The 18,485-nt window shown below is 46.3% G+C and overlaps 1 protein-coding gene across 7 annotated transcripts in view; it reads left to right on the top strand.

Moving 5' to 3' along the window:
• Positions 1-18,077, top strand: part of dusp8a (dual specificity phosphatase 8a) — a 44,464-nt gene extending 26,387 nt beyond the window's left edge. For 5 of the 7 annotated variants that reach the window (XM_035156105.2, XM_035156109.2, XM_035156106.2 and 2 more), the window contains exons 4-7: positions 13,017-13,183; positions 13,289-13,448; positions 13,805-13,928; positions 14,298-18,077. In XM_035156105.2, the coding sequence (XP_035011996.1) occupies positions 13,017-13,183; positions 13,289-13,448; positions 13,805-13,928; positions 14,298-15,531 (1,685 nt within the window). In that variant the 3' untranslated portion in view covers positions 15,532-18,077. Of the gene's footprint in view, positions 1-6,452; positions 7,182-12,723; positions 12,908-13,016; positions 13,184-13,288; positions 13,449-13,804; positions 13,929-14,297 lie in introns of those variants that run through there. The other 2 variants (XM_035156110.2, XM_035156111.2) reach the window with 2 other exon arrangements.
• The last annotated feature ends 408 nt before the right edge of the window (positions 18,078-18,485 follow it).

Consider the following 18,485-nt stretch of genomic DNA (forward strand, 5'->3'; position numbering starts at 1 on the left):
TGTGTTTGTTTCTTTATATTTCAAAAGGCTTTAAAAATCATATTAAATCATCACGAAGGAGTTGGCAAGGCGCACACAGCAGCAGCTTGTCCAGTTCCTCTCATGGCATCACGTAATTCCTTCTCTATTGTTCTTCTGTAGCTGTCGGAGTGATGTCACTGTCGGGTTGTGGATGTGACACATTCACACACACACAAACATGCACACGTACACACACACATACTCGGTCCCAAGGGCCTGTAATGGCAGGAAAGCTGATCCAGTGTAGCGATAGCCGCTGTCACCATGTCTTGTATGCCTAAATGCTGGCCCTCCGGGTGTAACGCCTTTCATCTGCAGAATGTGTGAGAGGACGCTGCTGAATGACTACGAGTTCAGTAATGTGTTGTTATAATGTTGTAAAATTCTTTAAATAGATTTTTTTAATTGTGTTTTTCACCAAAATCTTTTTGTATAAATTTTAAATTTGATCTTGCTGGAAAATGAGCACAAATCTTATAATTAATCTTCCTTTTTCAAGGAAAAAATAAAAATAAAATAATAGTATTAATATCCAGTAGAGGGAAGTGGAAAAACTGAGTCCGTCACTTCTGAGTCATATTTCCTTCTCCCGATGCGATAATACGTGTTGTGTAAAAGAATATTTGGGGAAACTCATGGTAATGCTCAGCCACAGCCACAGACAGCCGCCCTACAGAGGACAGAGAAATACCCTGGTACTGTCTGAGACAGGCTGAGCTAATTGTGAGACAGGTAGACAGGACGCTGGTAGACACTGAGGAGTGCGTTTGTGTGTGTGTAACTAACAGCAGACCAGATGGCTCGGCCTCCAGCACTGTTGCGCGGGCAGCGTGTCTGTCAGCCTGCCTGCTGCGCTGATAGGAGCTAATTAACACTGTACTGATCTGAGACCTGCCTGTTGTTCCGTGTGTCGCAGCGGCACAAGCTCATTAAACACAAACTGATCTGCAGTCAGCTCCTCTCTGTCAGAGCATCATGGTTGTCGCACAGCTACGGTGTGTGTGTGTGTGTGTGTGTGTGTGTGTGTGTGTGTGTGTGTGTGTGTGTGTGTGTGTGTGTGTGTGTGTGTGTGTGTGTGTGTGTGTGTGTGTGTGTGTGTGTGTGTGTGTGTGTGTCAGAGTTTCCAACATGCGAGAAACAATGAGAGATGCTCGATGTGTTTCTAGTGTGTCACTGCATTCGAGTGCTGCAAGGAAACCCTGTGCAAGCCAATTTGAGCGATTAGCATTCAGATTGAAACAACCGTTCATCCATTCTGCTCAAGTGAACCTGTGAAGACAAACTCTCCTCTGGGGAAATCAGACGAGAGCAGAGTGATCATTTCTGCATGCTAATACACATGGTTCCTGCACAGTGCAATACAGAAACACAATGTATTACAATATCAGTGTATATATATATACATATATACACAATATACACAACCTCTGTTGTGGGTGATAATGAACATTCACTCCATATGCTCATCGGCAATGAAAAGGCCTTATATACATGCCTGAGGTAACCAGCAGCATTTCATATTCGTCTTTACAGTGCCCCTACAGTACACACACACACACACACACACACACACACACACACACACACACTACTGAACATATCCAACTGGGATTTTTAAGTAGTTCATCTGGTTTATGAAGGCCCGTCTGGTCCTGAAAACCCCCTTGGTGTGTTTGATAGCTCACCCTCTTCTTTCCTCTCAATGTGTGTGTGTGTGTGTGTGTGTGTGTGTGTGTGTGTGTGTGTGTGTGTGTGTGTGTGTGTGTGTGTGTGTGTGTGTGTGTGTGTGTGTGTGTGTGTGTGTGTGTGTGTGTGGGGGTCTGCTCGACTGAGTGTATATATTTTTGTGAGTGTAAACCAATTTCTTGCCAGTGAGGCAGATTTACTGGTGCAGTAGCCGCGAGTGCTGAGCTCCTCCGGGGGGTTAAGTTGCGTGGAGGGCAGGGGGTCTGCTGCATTACTGATGCAAGCAAGCCTCCCTCCAGGCTGCACAGATAGAGATGAAACTATCTCCTGCATGAACACACACACACACACACACACACACACACACACACACACACACACACACACACACACACACACACACATCACCAAGTAGTTGCTGCCTTAAATCGCATTAAACCTCCCTCCGGTATAATCTTTAGATCTAAAAAGCTCTTTCCTCAGTCATCCTCAGATTTCTTCCTTGTCTACACCTCCTTGACCTTTCTCTTTGACCTTATCTCTCAATCAGAGCTCCTGTTATGTGTCTGAAAATGTGGTGAAGGGGGAGAGGGAAGTCGGACAAAATATTAACACTTGCCTCCGTGTTAGATGTCAGTGCAATACTTCATTTTGGTGCATTTTATAACCTTTGTGTTGCAAAAGTTTTCTGTTTTAGATCAATAAATATCAAATCCAACAATAAATTAACTATTGATCTTGTATGTAGTGTATGTGCACGTGCCACTTCCCGACTAATGTCCCCTTGAGAAATGACCCACATCATTTCAGCTACAGTTTCCCCATGGATTCAATCAACCCCCTCTCCCCTCCAGCACCCATCACCCACCATCTCACCCTCCTCTGTGCCTCCCCCACACTGATTTGCTCCATCCCCTCCATCCATCCTCTACTCTCTCTCTCCCCTGGTGACTACCTCACCCCCCAGGCATGGCAGCTGTGTTCGCCTGTGGGCATTACATCACTGCAAGAGCAGCCTTGTTACTGATCCCCTGACAACCAGCATTATCAACACACAGACCACCAATATGCATGTACCTACAGAGATAGACACACACTTGTGCACGGGCACATATGCTTGTGTTTATGCATATTAGTGCAGATAACGGTCTGCCAGGTCCCTAACCCCTGCAGCAATGTCCTCTGTGTCTTCATCTCACCTTGTAGGGATCATCCTCCTCACACATGGTTGCAACACACACACAAGATGAACCCACACACACATTAACTCAGTCTTCATCACTCTGACCTGACCTATCCGGAGAATGACGTCTCTCTTTCCCATGGTATCCTGACAGATGATCTGTGGTGTAGGATGGCGCTCCTGTCGCTGCCTGTCTCACTCGGGAAGGAAGTGGGGAACTGCCCTGATTAAAATGTTTGAATTATTTTATGACACTAGTGCAAACAAACCTGGCACATTTGACTTCTAATAAATATCTGTACAGGGTTTTTGTTTGTAATAATTATTTGCATTGGTCGGATTAGCTTCATTTGATCGGGAACATTAAATCAGAACTAATAGTGTGTCACTAGTGTTGGTGTAGAGAGTAGATGTTATATGCATATATACTCAGCAGATTAATCTATAGTAAAGATATTCATTTAATTATAGTCCTCAATACAATAACATGTGATTTCCGTGTTAGATTAGATACAGTAAAGTCCACTGTCAAACACAGATGGCTCTTTACAATGATTGGAGTCCTCTTCTCACTCTACTATTGAGAAGGTGTTTAAGATATTTATTCATCACATTTGCTGTATAACTTCAATTCTTGGAAAATAACATTGGAAAAAAAACTTGAATAAGTCAATAATTGTATTTTTTGCCATTGCAGAGTAATAATATAAACATTAAATAAAATAGGGTTATTATTGTGTTACTAATGTACAAAACATAATATTAAATACCTGTAAGTACATACAGATACTTATAAGGTATATACAGAGAAATAAATCATACAGTTTCCATAACTCACCTGCTATTTCCGTATATAGAAGATTTACATTCATGATACTTGCACCATGATTTAATAACCACACATAAGTAGATGCTCTTTGAACCCAGCAGTTGTCTGGTGCAGAGATAACACTGACTTTGAAAGAGAGACGGACTTTCTAACATCTAAAAGCTTTAACTTTCATTGCCTTGTGCACGAGCCACGTCCAGACCCTGTTTGCACCATTTAAAACACACCTTGTTCGGAGCACTGCTCCATGTTTTTCTGGTCTCTAAGGCCCCTCAGGCATCTTTTCCCTTTCTATCTTGCTCCTCTATCTCATGCTCATCTCCCTGTCTGTTTTGGCTGGTCACCATGTGTATGTGTGTGTGTGTGTGTGTAAACTCCCCGTCGTCCCAGTAACAAGCCCTCTACCATAAAAGCACGCTCTAAATCTAAGAGATGTCAGAAGTGGGGGGTGTCCAGAGTGACTGTCCCACCTATTTCTGTCACAGCGGGGCACACATGTGCCGTCAATAAAGAAGGCCTGGCTGTCATTTATACCGTCTTGGCTGTAATCCTCTAATTAACACACCTACTATTCTGAGCCTTGTTACCCTGCTGAGGATTAGAGGAGGAGGAGAGGGGTAGAAAGAGACTGGGGGGGGCGGGGTATTTACTTTTGGAGTTTGACCATTAAAACATCAACCAACAGCTACTTTGTTCTGTTGCTGTTGGCAGGTGTGAGGAAATCCTGCGTTTCAAACCTGCTTCAGGGCCGCACGCACGCACACACACACACACACTGACACACACATAGAGCAAACAAAGTGTGGACACAAACCAGGGCGACTATTTGTGTTTTTGAAGCGCAATAACCCAAGTTGACCACTATGGAGTGCCACACCTGCTGCAACCAGCTGCAGAGGAGGAACAATGTGTATGTTTGTGTCTGTGTGTGTTTGCTCACAGTCATGACTCGCTCCCAAAACCAAAGTCTGGATTTGTATTTTTTTTTTCTACAAAGCCCATCTTATTTCCTCTCGCTGCCGCTCTCAGTGACCCGTAGTCAAACAGAAGGGTGACGTAAGGCTGTTCTCACCCGTGTGTGATCATCCAGGGGTCTGTGGCGATGAGATGAGGTCAGTCTGTCAGCATGCAGCTGGCCCCCTAACTAGACATCTTGTGTAAGCTTATTTGCCTTTTTTGGAGCATGCAGGGGCCGGCTGCACGATGACTTGATTTACTCGCAGCTCATCTGACCTGGTTTGAATGTAATCAGCGTACTGTGATCTCTCAACCTTAGACTGAGCAGACGGTCAGACGGGACGTTTGACCTACTAACGGTACCTTTTCACTTCCTAGTCCAGTGACAGCCGTGAACAGGGACATTATATGTTTGCCCCCCTGTCACGGACCTTGTGATATTTCAGGAAATCTTTGAGGAAAGTTCTTTAAATTTGGAGCAAATGTTCTCTTGGACTCGGGGGTGGACAAAGGTCAAGGTCACTGTGACCTCACAAAACTTTGGCTGTAACTAAAGCATTCATGGACTAGTTATAATAAAATAGACACAATAAATTCAATTCAATCTTTTCTTCACTACATAAATTATACGAGTCTTATGGATATGTTTAGGCCTTTTTGTGCTTAATGCATAAAAGGTTTATCAAATTAAATTAATTTCTCTTTTGTTTTCAAGGTTATTATTGCATTTGCGTCTTTAAAATGTTTTTACAGCCTCTGGATTTGCATTAAAACTAGTTAACATTCAGTTACCATTGAGTCTCCCCCAGCGGTTATGTTAAGTTGAGTGCTGCTTTGTTCCCATAGCCGGACTTGTGGCCGACATGTTTGTCATTCCATAGTAAAGTACCAGGAGTCTGTGGCCTGTCAAATGGATGATGGCTGCCAACCACAAGCTTGTTTGGTCTTCTCATCATCTCTAGTCTTCCCTTTGTCTGCTTTTTGTTTCTTTCCCCATCTCCTCCCTCTTCCACAGCTTCACTTTCTTTAGCTCCTCTTCTCCTCTCCTCTCCTCGCGACCTTTTCATCCTCAACAATGAGAACACAGTGTCCAAACACAGGCGCGTTAGACATGAACCAGTGCAGGAAGCGTGTTGAGGTCGCTCACGTTCCTTCATCTTCAGAGACAAGTAAGCTTTCAACACACTGGCACAGTCTTAATCCAACCGGAAATATGATGTGCTTCACAGCAACGGCAATCCACCCATGGATCTGCTCACTGATACCTATCTGAAAAACAAGATTCTGTGTCTCGTGTTGCTTCGAGAAATCCAGTTCCCAAACATGCAAACCCTCGTTCATGCTGAGGAGCATAATGTCAACACTAGTCTCTGTTTATCAAGCTAAGCATTTTACTTCTCTGTAAGAAACAGAAAACGGAGACTAATCCGTCCTGCAACAGTGTTATGTATAACGATAGCTGCTGATAGATCCCTGCTTTGCAGCTAGGCCCCTGAGGTGGCCGCATATTTGTTGGGTGAGTAAGGAATGTGGTTACATGCCTTAGACATTAGCTATGACGGAGTGCTGGCTCCGCAAGAGAGGGAGGGTGCAAGGGTGGAAGCAGAGGAGCAGGAGGGAGGGAGGGAGGGAGGGAGGGCTGAGTCTGAGCTCACGGCAAGTGAGCTCATTCACCCCCAGAGCTTGAGGAGAGAGAGTGCAGCTCCGTCATCCTCTTTGCACACAGAGAGAGAGAGAGAGAGAGAGAGAGGGAGGAGAGGGAGAGGGAGGAGTGTAAACCAGCAACTGAGCGAATGAGAGACGAGGAGAGAGAAGCAGCACAACAATAGTGGGCTGCTCTTCTGGCTGTGCACTCAGAGACAGATAGAGGGCTCAGAGAGACACACAGACGCTCCGTAAACCAGCTGCAGGCAGATTACAGCTGGCGGTGGCATACAAGCGACACAGGATACTCACTTTTGTTTTTTCTGCTGGCTCGCTCTGCGGCAGCCATTCTTCTGCAAAAACCACAGAATTGCTAAATATTGACGCGGGAGCATTTTGCGGATTTTTGTGGTGATTGCATGGGATTTTGGCCTCAGTTGGACTTGAGGAGCGTGTCCAGAGACATTTTTGGACTAGTTTTTGTTGTGCTTGGGTGAATTCTCTGAGGGTCACCGCCTGGACATTGGAACAGCTGACGTGCACTTGGGCGCCAGTGGGAGTTTTGTCAACTGTGGGTTCACCTCCGTCAGCCCTTTGAGGAGAACTTCTGTTTGTTTGCTCTGACATTTTTTGTGCAGCCAAGTGAGGGGAGGGGGCTTTGATAGCTCCATCCCTGAAGAAAAAGAGCACCAGAGCATTTCCATCTGTGTGCATTTGGGTGAGACGAGCGTGTGTTCTGGGGGATGCCGCTGGATGTGGTGATTGCCCAAGCAGAGGACTGCTTTTGGCCGGACCTCCAGGACACAGACATGAGGCTGAAGATCAGGGTCCGCCGAATGAAAGAGGGAAGAGAACTACGAGGTGTGTATCCACCTGGACACAAAGGAGAAGAAGTGATGTGTGTGTGTGTGTGTGTGCGTGTGCGTGCGTGCGTGCGTGTGGGCAAGTTCATGAGAACATTCCTTTCTGGAGAGTAACATGTTGAGGATGTAGGCCTTGGTGGATTGGGGCTAGAGAGCTATCATACATAGTGAGGAGGGAAAAGATGATTCATTATGAAATTGTCGGGGTGTAAAAACATGAAAGTGTGCTTGCAGGGGATTAAACTGTAAAATGCACCGTTGTTAAATGCAGGTGTAGAAGATGAGAAGGTGGGGAAGCCCCTGATAACGGTTTGTGCACTGCAGATGAGTACAAAGGCTCAGCGGCCACACAGGTATTGAGGTATTCCAGTCCAGGCACGCTGCAAATGAGGGATAGATGTGAAGTGAATTTTAAGGACGTGCACTGGATCAATATTATTTACCACAGCGCACTATAGAAGAAAACATCACAGGGCCAGAGCCATTAATTGTTCTCCCACCTTTTTGTTTTGTGCAATTGATGTGTTTAGAGACGCAGAATAGCAAGAAGGGGGATTAAGAGGATGACATCATGAAGACAAGAAGCGATGAAGAGGAAAGAGAAAGAGCTCGGGATGAGGGGGGGGGCATGAGAGCCGTATGACATAGTGTTCATGCTCTCTCAGCCTGTGGTCATTGAGATGTAAAACCATCACAAAGGCGCTTTCTCTCTCTCTCTTTCTCTTCCTCTGCTCTTGGCTTTTCTCTCTCGCCCCTGCACACTTTCTCTCTGCAGAATGGCGTCTTGTGGAGACTCTGTTATCAATATGTGTGCAGCGTGCACTGCAGGTGTTGAGCGCAACACCTCTTCACACAGAGCGATGAGGCAATGCGAAGCAAAATGCACCAGCGCACATACCTGCACAAAATATCTACTCATGCATTCATTCATTCAAATTTTAATTATCTGGTTTTATAGTTGAATCCTCGGGGGTCATAAATGTGTAAGGATGTGAGAGTGAAGTTTGCATGTAATTTAAGATACTATATGCACACACCAGGGCACATCAGAGCCTCTTCAAAGCAGTTAGCAGAGCAGATCTCCACACCTGCCACCCTTCACACTGTTAGGTGTGTGTGTGTGTGTGTGTGTGTGTGTGTGTGTGTGTGTGTGTGTGTGTGTGTGTGTGTGTGTGTGTGTGTGTGTGTGTGTGTGTGCGTGTGCAGTTCCTCTCCGCACAGCCAGGTTTTGCTGCTTGAAGTGAAGAGAAAGCTAGCAACAACCAAAAGAACGAAAAATCACACATTTGCCTTCAGCAGATGAAAATAGAACAGCGTCTGTCACATGTTATTTTGAAATAGATGTGTGAACGCAGGCTAAATTACAGGAGGGTTTATAGTCCCATGTTGCAGTAACGTGACACTGCTGAAACAGCATCTGATCAAAGTGACATATTCCTGCTATCTGCCTCTGCGAGATAGGGGGAACAATAAACGGTTTAACCATCAGCCAGGATGACACATTACAGTTGTTCACGGCCATTGAAAAGCAATGACCTCATCCCACTAGCCTGTCAATCTGCGTGTTCCTGACAGACGCTGCCCTAAAACAGACCCTCTCCTATCGTCTCTCCAGGCTGCAGCGCGGCCTTTGTGAGGCTGAGTGGGGACATGTGTGCAATGATGTCATGTTGGGAGGTGGTGGGCGGTGGGGGTTCACATTGAAATGCTAATGTCCCCCTCATAGTATAGGGGGACAGCTGGAGGGGCACAGAGGATGGCGTCATGTCTCCCCTGATATGAACCACAGAGAGGGAGCGATTGAGGGGTGCGGGGTAGTTATTCAAGCAGATCAATGCCCCCAGGCTGTGGACGGTTGTACATGCCTGCCTGCCTTTGTGTGTGTGTGTGTGTGTGTGTGTGTGTGTGTGTGGTGTGTGTGTGTGTGTGTGTGTGTGTGTGTGTGTGTGTCTTTGTGTGTGTGTGTGTGTGTGTGTGTGTGTCTTTGTGTGTGTGCGTGCGTGTGTGTGTGTGAGTCCTCGCCATTAACAGACGAGTTAAAGAGGCCAACTGAAAGCCACACAGAGGCGGGATGGATGGGGGGGTGAGCTCGTATTGATGAGGCAGTCAATTGTAGCAACAGCAGTGATGTAACAGCACAGCTCCCATTAACCACAACAGCCAGGCAGGTGTTGTGTGTCTCCGTCCATCTGGTCAATATCTCCGGGATCCCACTTCCATTCATCTTCCAGCTCCCCACATCGATCTGCTTGGCGGGCACGGCTCCAAGAAAAGAGCAGAATTTGATTCAAACGTCTTCTGCTAAACACGCGCCTGTGTTTCATGTGTGTTAGAATAATAACCTGCAAAACGTCCTACACTGAAACGTGAATATTAGATTAGTGGAAGGAAATGATTGATGAGGAGAGAGAGAGAGAGACCACCGGCTCGCTGTAGCAGCAAACAAAGGAGGCCTGAGTGCTCGGCTGTGATGGGGCGAGAGAGGAAAATAAGCAGTTGTATAAGTGATGAAGTGGGCAGAGGAAAACGGAAAAAGGAAGTCACCGCTGGCGAGCATTTTGCTGCTGGCGACACAGTGCCCTCCTTCCCGGTTGTGTGTTTTCTTTCAACCCGAGGTACTTTTTTTTTTTTCAAGAGCATGTGTTCAAAATTGGGTTAGTCACATCCTGTCCAAGTACATTTTCCAGAAGTTGGAGATACATGACGTCGCGAAGTGCAAGAGAGGGGATGCAGTTGCCCAGAAGTTAAAGTTATGCGGCGCAAACTCATGACTTCGGCGCGACGGTTTTTCCCCACAGGAGCTCTTATTTCTGCACAAGTTCATTTTCGAATCACACCGCAGTGGAGGCTTCAGCTTCGTAGCCACTTTTTCCAAGTGGTTCTGTTTATATCTTTAGTTTAATGTAGCGGCGTGTTAAGTCTCCGCTGATTATCACGCCGCGCTGAAGGTGAACTCATCTCTCCCAGTTGACTCTCTGATGTCATCTTTGCGGACAGCTGGGCTGGCGTGTGTGTCACAGGGTATTTTCAGTGACCTCAGTGTGAATGTACACACTGTGTTAGTTTATGTGTGCTCTTTGTGCGCCTAGATTGGAATGGACAGATGTGTCATCGTTTTTCCTTTTGAGAATGTGAGGCTATGGGTTATTTAGTGCTCACTGTATGTCTGTGTGTTCATCTGCCCTTTGGACGCTCAGTATTTGTGTTTTATTCACTCTTGACATCACTCGGGGACGCGATGAGCCAACTGTCATCAACATCACTGCCTTTCCTCGTCATCGTGACAACCCTAAGTAGAGCGGGGTCAGTTGACAAGGTGACAATAACATGCTATCTCCTCTGTGACTGACGTCCATTAGCGGTTGCTGTGCAAACCTCTGACTTCACAGTAGGTGTTTGTAATTGCATTGACGTAATGTGACTGTTATGTAAATGGCCCTTAAAAAACAGGCAGGCAGACACACACTCTTATCTCTGACTCCAGTCTCCATTTATGCCAGTAACCCCTTACTCCCTCCCAGTCGCACACTGGCTCCACAGCCTTGCTGCCATTTCACTATTTATTTAACACAAGATAAGCTACAGTAATCACGTCTATAATTATTAATACAGACGCACACAAGATTAAAAGGGCGAGAATATCTTTAGGAGATTATTTTCATTCATGTGTTCACTTCCCCCTCGTACACACAAACGCACTTTCTCCTCAGCGTTAAATACACAAACAGCGACTCTACCGTGGAACATCCTGTCTTCGGCCCTTCTAACAACTTTCTAACAATGTCCTTGCATCGAAAGGGAAATGGTTGAAGTGTGACGTGAGGCTTTTCCTGTTGATTTAACAGCTTCCTCCTCGCAGAGATACAGTATATATGTAGCACCATTTATTTTCTCTGCATGTGTGTGTGTGTGTGTGTGTGTGTGGTGCGTGTAGGCTCCATAACAGCAGCTTGGGAACCAGGAAGAAAACCTTCAAGAACTACCCTGCCTCCCTCTGTTTTATCAATCAGTGACACTGTAGCACCGCCCAGAGGATCACTAGAAAGAGGCTCTGGTGGAGATTTACAGTGCCAGTGCCGTCTAAAGCCAAAACTGCAAATGTGTGTTTAGTCTACTCTATTAGAGGCCTAAAAGGTTAGATCACAGAGTCACGCTCGCACAGCAGCGATCCCTCAACGTCTCGCTCTTTGCGTTAAGCTTTCCCTCTTGTACCTTGTAAGTTATCTGATCGCTCTCCCTGCATCTATCCATCTATCCTTCCCTCCACTCCACCCCCCATGTGGAGCGCTGATGTCATCGCTCCGCTGGTAGCCATTAATAGCTGGAAACAGACGGGCCTTCTTCGCTTTGCTCTTAAAGGGGCAGTGCACCCAGAATAGCACTGGGTCATGAGGATGCATCCAGCTTCAGAAGCTGCGTTGTTCACAAATAGCTCCAAACGCCAGAGCTGCTCTCCTCTGACTACTTGCATATCTTTTATTTTGCAGCTTCTCATTATTTGTCCCAGATCTCTTATCTGTAGAAGACACACTGCAGTATATTCTGCTGACATTTTGTGTGTGTGTGTGTGTGTGTGTGTGTGTGTGTGTGTGTGTGTGTGTGTGTGTGTGTGTGTGTGTGTGTGTGTGTGTGTGTGTGTGTGTGTGTGTGTGTGTGTGTGTGTGTGTGTGTGTGTGTGTGTCTGTGTGTGTGTGTGTTGGCCAGCCGTTGCTACATGATCAGTGCAGCTGGGTGTGTGTTACAACGGAAGGCAATGTCCTGCACTGTGCTGTGTGTGCTACTTTGGAACAGTGATGTCATGTCTCACTTACTCTCACTCTGTGATCGCCCAGTGTGTGTGCGCGTGTGTGCGTGTGCGTGCGCGTGCACTACGTCCCATGTTGGGTCAGGCAGGGCTGAACGTAGATTAGGTTCTAATCTCCTTTCTGGGGCTCAGTGTTTCCTTGAAGCACTTCCCTCCTTCCCCGCTGCTCCTGAGCGAGGTCATTACCCTCCTCAACACACACACACTCACCCCCACCTCCCCTCATCGGCCCCCACTCTAGTTATACAACCGCTGTACTACAGATGTAATGATGAGTTTGGCTATTTGTGTGTGTGTATGTGTGTGCACGAGCAGTGCAGTGCTCATATGGTGTGTCAATGTGCATCAGAGTTATAGTTAGTGAGAGTGAATATTGAGCTTATGTTGACTGCAAGATTATGTGATCATGTCATCAGATTGAGTCTTTTTGGAGTGTATCATCTTGTTAGTGTGTGTGTGAGTGTGCGTGTGCGCGTGCGTGCGCGTGCGTGCACTATGCTGTTGTCGGGGGGATGTTACTGGGCCTCTGTCCTGGCCCTGCACCTGTGGCCTCTTTCATTCCCTCAGCCTGACGCAATGCTCTGCTACAGGACATGAGCTCATGCAGGAAACAGAGCCCCATACACACACACACACACACACACACACACACACACACACACACACACACACACACACACACACACTCATGTACACATATGCCAAAAGTGGAGCCGCCCGCCTCTTAAAGGGCCAGACACGCATTCCTAGCCGCCCAACATTTAACCTAACTCGCACACAGAAGCCCAGAGAGCCTCTTTTTTGTTCCTGTTGCACTAAGCAGGACCCAGACACTGTAGCCCAGATTCACCTCTGAAAGTCAAAAGAGCGTCTGTATGCTCTGCTAATGGTGGTGCAATGTTTTTTTTTCAGTGCTCTTGGTGAGCTCATGGGAGTGTTTGCAGAGTTCCCAGTTTGTTTTGTAACTGCTGTGTGGAAAACCATTAGTGGACCTAAACCCCTCTCTACTCGCTCTCTCTCTCTCTGCAGGAGGTTTTGCTGCTTTCTCCTCCTGTTTCCCCGGCCTGTGTGAAGTGAAGCCTGCCACCGCTCTGCCTATGAGCTTGTCCCAGCCCTGCTTGCCTGTGGCTAATGTAGGGCCCACTCAAATCCTGCCACACCTCTACCTGGGCTCACAGAAGGACGTCCTCAACAAGGTAGGTTTACGATTTATTTATTAGTTTTATTGCCATCAAGGAAACATAACTGACATAAAAAAAAAATATATATATATATATAAACCCTTGTATCTTCTTCTGCAGGATCTGATGGCTCAGAATGGTATCACCTATGTGCTGAATGCCAGCAACACCTGCCCCAAGCCGGACTTCATCAGTGAGAGCCACTTCATGCGAATCCCGGTCAACGACAACTACTGTGAGAAACTGCTTCCCTGGCTGGACAAAACTAATGAATTCATAGGTAAGAGGATAGAAAATAACATAATGTGTTGGTGAAGTTTAGCACAATAGCCTCTAAGACGACTATCTTTTCAACAAAGTAAATTCAGCTCAAGTTATGTGTAAAAGAATGCACGATACTCAACACGACACATCCGCTCATTGTCACGGTTACAAAACGCTCACGTGCAGCTTAAGCAACAATAGCGTCAGGTATAACACATCCGATGACCCCCTGTGCTCTTCCAGGAAATGTCAGTTTGCTTTCAATAGAGACTTTGTGCTAAAGATGAGACCTGTCAGGGATATGCAGTGTTGTGCACATTTGTGTACGATTGTGTGTATTCATATCTTTTTCGTTTCTCCTCCCCTCAACAGACAAAGCTAAGGTGTCAAACTGCAGAGTCATTGTGCACTGCCTGGCTGGAATCTCGCGTTCAGCAACCATCGCCATCGCATACATCATGAAGACAATGGGCTTGTCATCAGACGACGCCTACAGGTACGCTCGCTCCTCCCATCCACCACCAGCTGAGCTAAGGTGTCAGCCTCAGTAAAAAGACAATTTTCTCCACCCCCACCCCTCCAGTCGTGAGAAATGAAATTGTTAGATGGCTGCTAGGGAACAGAGCGTGTACAAAAGGCTTTGAGTTGCCTTGTCTGAACAACACTAGCACAGGATTAGGTATTGTGCATCAGTAAAACTGTTCACACACTATGTCTAATGCATCGAAGGTAATTCTCCCCTTGAAACAGTTCAAACAGTCATGAATTCATACAGTTCATTAGACATAGTGCACTTATCACACAACAGTTGCCTTAAAAATCGTTTGTTGTCACTAATATTTTTCAACTTTTTTCCTCCTAACAGGTTTGTAAAGGACCGGAGGCCGTCAATATCCCCCAACTTCAACTTCCTTGGTCAGCTGCTGGAGTTTGAGAAGGGCCTGCAAATACTCCAAGCTTTAACTTCCACCCCTGACGACCAAATCTCTGGAAACTCAGAGGTTAATGGAGTTGATACAGGTTTTGAAATGAACGGTCACCACAGCAAATATGATTCATCGGTGGCAGAGCCACACATCCCAGCAGAGCCCAAGCTACCGTCACCCACTTCCCTCCAGCAAGGCTTCAACGGCCTGCACCTCTCTGCAGAGAGGATCATGGACACTAACCGGCTCAAACGCTCCTTCTCCCTGGACATTAAATCTGTCTACTCCCCCAACAGTCCCCGCTGCCCTAGCCTGGCCCCCACACACTCTGAAGACGTCCCTAAGCTGTGTAAGCTTGACAGCCCAGGAACAGGCACTTCCAACGGTGTCTGCTCCCAGTCGCCCGTCCTAGACAGCCCCAGCTCCTCTGATTCACCATTCCCCTCACCAGGCTGCGGGGGCAGCATCGGAGGTTTGGGGTTCGGAGGAAGTGAAGTCCATCGGTCGAGTTCTTCCTCATCCAGACCCAGAAGAAAAGCTAAGCACAGCTCCAGCAGTTCACCAGTCCACTCCCAACCACACCAACCTCCTCAGTCCCTCAGCTTGTTGCTGGACCACAAGAACCCCACCCTGGACGAGAACCTAAAGGGCTCCCTGCTCCTCTCACTACCATCCCTGCCCACCGTGGGGTCTGGGGCCATGTGGACCAAACACAGAGACACTGTCCAGGCCACCACTCCTGTCACGCCTGTCACCCCCACCACAGATGCTCCCTGGCATTTTGGGGTAGAGGTGGGCGGTGAGCGAGAGATGGAGCTGGGAGGTGGCGGAGATGGAGGAGGAGAGGATTCGTCGGTGAGGTTTGGGAGCAGCTCGGCGTATGTGGCGTTTGGGTGTAGCGAAGGTGTGCGATTACGAGACAAATCCCAGAGGGAGAAGCCCTCACCGCCACAGACACAGAGAGACCACCGGGAGTCCACGTCGTCGTCCACGGTGTCCATGTCCAACAGCTCGAACAACAGCGGAGCTGCGTCAGAGAAGCAGTTCAAGCGACGCAGCTGTCAGATGGAGTTCGAGGAGGGCATCTCTGAGACACGGTCCAGAGAAGAGCTGGGGAAGATTGGGAAGCAGTCAAGCTTCTCTGGAAGCATGGAGATCATCGAGGTATCCTGACAGATAATGGGCATGAGCAGAGCTGTCCCCTGGGGACAAAAATGGACCTGGTTAGAAGGAGTTCAAGAAGAGGACAAATGAGGAGGAGCAGAAGAGATGTTTTTGTGCTCCCCTCTCAGACAGTGTTAAAGACTCCAACTGAGAGAAGGACAAGTAGATACACAAGCAGAGAGTTAATGTGAAAAGGTTAGCAAGCTAACTAGCATTTGCACCTGGACAGAGAGAGCCTAAGATGTGGTGCTTAGCTGACCATAACCATCCTGAACTCTCGTACAGATCTGAAGAAAGCTTGGGTACAGGGGGGGCTGACTATACTCTAGGTACTGAAAATCTTAACGTTTCTGAGCTCTGTCCCAGACTCTGGGGAAAGTGACATTTGCATCCTTATTATATAGAAACCCCCTGTTTTGACAGAGTTCACACACAAACTGCTTGCCTGTGGTCAAATGTTGTGTGCTTCAGTGGGTGTATAGCTTGTGATTTGAAACCAAGCCCCGTGTTTCCTCCCAAAAGCTTCACCCCAATGTCGTAACGCCTCGAAACCTTCGCACGGCAGCATCCACACCCCCCTCCTCCCCAGTGGCTCTGCCCGCTGCAGCCTCTGCATTACGATGATAACAGACTCCTTAACGGCACCGTCTCATCACATCGCTCACAGCACAAGGCAGAGAGAGATCCCAGGGACTTGATGGACAGGCGGTACTGCATCCAAACAATGAAGGATCCTCAACTTTTTTATTAAAGAAAAGACTTTTAAGTAGTGACAGGCGGTGTCATGTCTCCCCCTACAAAGCACAGTGTGTCTTTCCTGACTTTGGCTCCCTTGTTTCCAGTGTTAACGGTGTGTTGGGACTGAGATTTTTCGGGACGGTGACAAGGGTTCAGTTTAAAGGCCCTTCAGCTCCTCTTCAGACCCCACCCCGCCCCCTTTGGTCACCACTGAGCATGCACCAGAAAGGCTGACAGACAAAATACTATATATACAATACGGATATATATATATAGCAATTTTAATGGACTTCTAATGGACTTTTTTTGTTGTTATCGTTTTAATTTATTGTACTGGTTCATTCTGGTAATGAGAAATAATATAATGTTTTGTGGATTTATTTCCTTTTTTTTTCTTTTGTTGAATTATTATTATTATTATTATTATTATTATTTGCTGTATGGTATTTATGAACACACACTCATACAAATACACACATTCAACAAATTCAAGAAAGCAATATGTTTTGTTCCTTCTTTGGGGAGAGTGATGTATGACCTTTGAAATGCACTTTTCTGGTTTCTGATGAACAACTTTGATTTTCATTGACACCCAAGCAACAAGATACTCAGAAAGCCAAGTGTTCAACAGTGCACGATCCTATTTTGATGGAGGATGGTGCAGACGTCCTTCTGGTGAGATCTGATCTGTAAGAGCGGGCGTTTCTGTTTTTGGCTCGTCTGCAGTGGGAATACATCCATTTGTCACGATGGAGGGCTCAGGCGTTGATTAAAAACACCTTTTTTTGATCGTGCAGAGAACGACAGAGTAGCCAAACACGCAACGATCGCTCTTACACAGCCAATCCTTTTCTGCCACTTCCAGGAAGTCTGGCATTACAACAACTATATGCAAACAGACACATGCTCTTTCACAGGTATACGATTTAAACACTCGCACCTCTCCCAGCAAGCACCAGTTCATCAGTCATCATCGCAGTGCGTCCCACCAAAGCTGAAACCAACACCCACACAGACACACACACACACATACAGTATGCACTTATATTCACACATATAAAGCATAGGCCCTACACACACGCCCTTTTTTCATTCTCAGGGGATCTTTCAGTGAGCCAAGCCCGACACAGGGCACATAGCTGCTGGTACATCAGCACAATGCATGTCCGTAAAGCTCCCTCGCTTTCTCTTTCTTTTTCTTTTTTATTCTTATTTCCTATTTTCCAAAGCTTTGATTAAAAAAACAACAACAACAGCGTAACAAATAGAAAAGGGGGGGGAAAAAAGAGGATGTTCACATCCTGAGGGGGAAGAAATGAAAACTTTGCGCTTCTGGTGAGAGATGGTTATTTATTTATAATGTAAAATGTGTTTAGTTTTTCCTTTGACCCCGTTCTCTCTGGCGATCTTTGACCTTTGACCTTGTGCTGCTGCAGCTACAGTAAGTTCGGATAGATTCCTGTGTTCCCATGAGGCTCGAGCAACCTCTCCGCTCCTCACCCCTCGTCCCTATATTTTTAAGAAATGTTGTTAGAATTATTTATGACATGTAACAAAGATGATGCAGGCTGTCCCATTTGCTAAAATTGCTGTTATTGAATTATTATTATTATTATTATTATTATTATTATTATTATTAAGTGTAAATAGCAACGCATCTAAGAACACTGATGAATTTAGATGAGTTTTTAAAAGAAAATCCTGATACCTTAGGCTGCTTGACGCAAAAATACCTCAGGTTCTATTGAAAGGCTTTTCCTTCCCCTGTACATGTTTTGTGAAAATGAGACAAAAATACAGACATGACAAAATACAAACTCCTCTCTGCTTCTTCTTCGTCTTCTTCTTCTTCATCTTCTTCTTCTTGTGTGCATGCATGCGGGGTGAACAGGGCCCGGGAAGGGAAATCCACCCAACAGATGAACAACAACATTACAACATCCCTGAGTCCTGGAGTCTTGCTATTGATTTTGTGTTAAACAAAGTCCACTCTGACCACACAACACAGCTTTATTGATTTTTCTCTTCCAGACACTGGCAATGCCACATGCTTCCCTACGCTGATGGGATGGTGAATTATTTAGCAGAGAAGATGCATTCAAAAACTTCCTAGAAACACACGCCCACCTTGTTATGAAATCAACAACAAAATATTGCTAATGATGCCCAAAGCTTGGACGACAAATCAACATAAATATTAACAGTGGGGGGGGGGGAAAGATAGG

Source organism: Hippoglossus stenolepis, chromosome 5 (genome assembly GCF_022539355.2).
Source record: "Hippoglossus stenolepis isolate QCI-W04-F060 chromosome 5, HSTE1.2, whole genome shotgun sequence".
Classification (NCBI taxonomy): Eukaryota; Metazoa; Chordata; class Actinopteri; order Pleuronectiformes; family Pleuronectidae; genus Hippoglossus; species Hippoglossus stenolepis.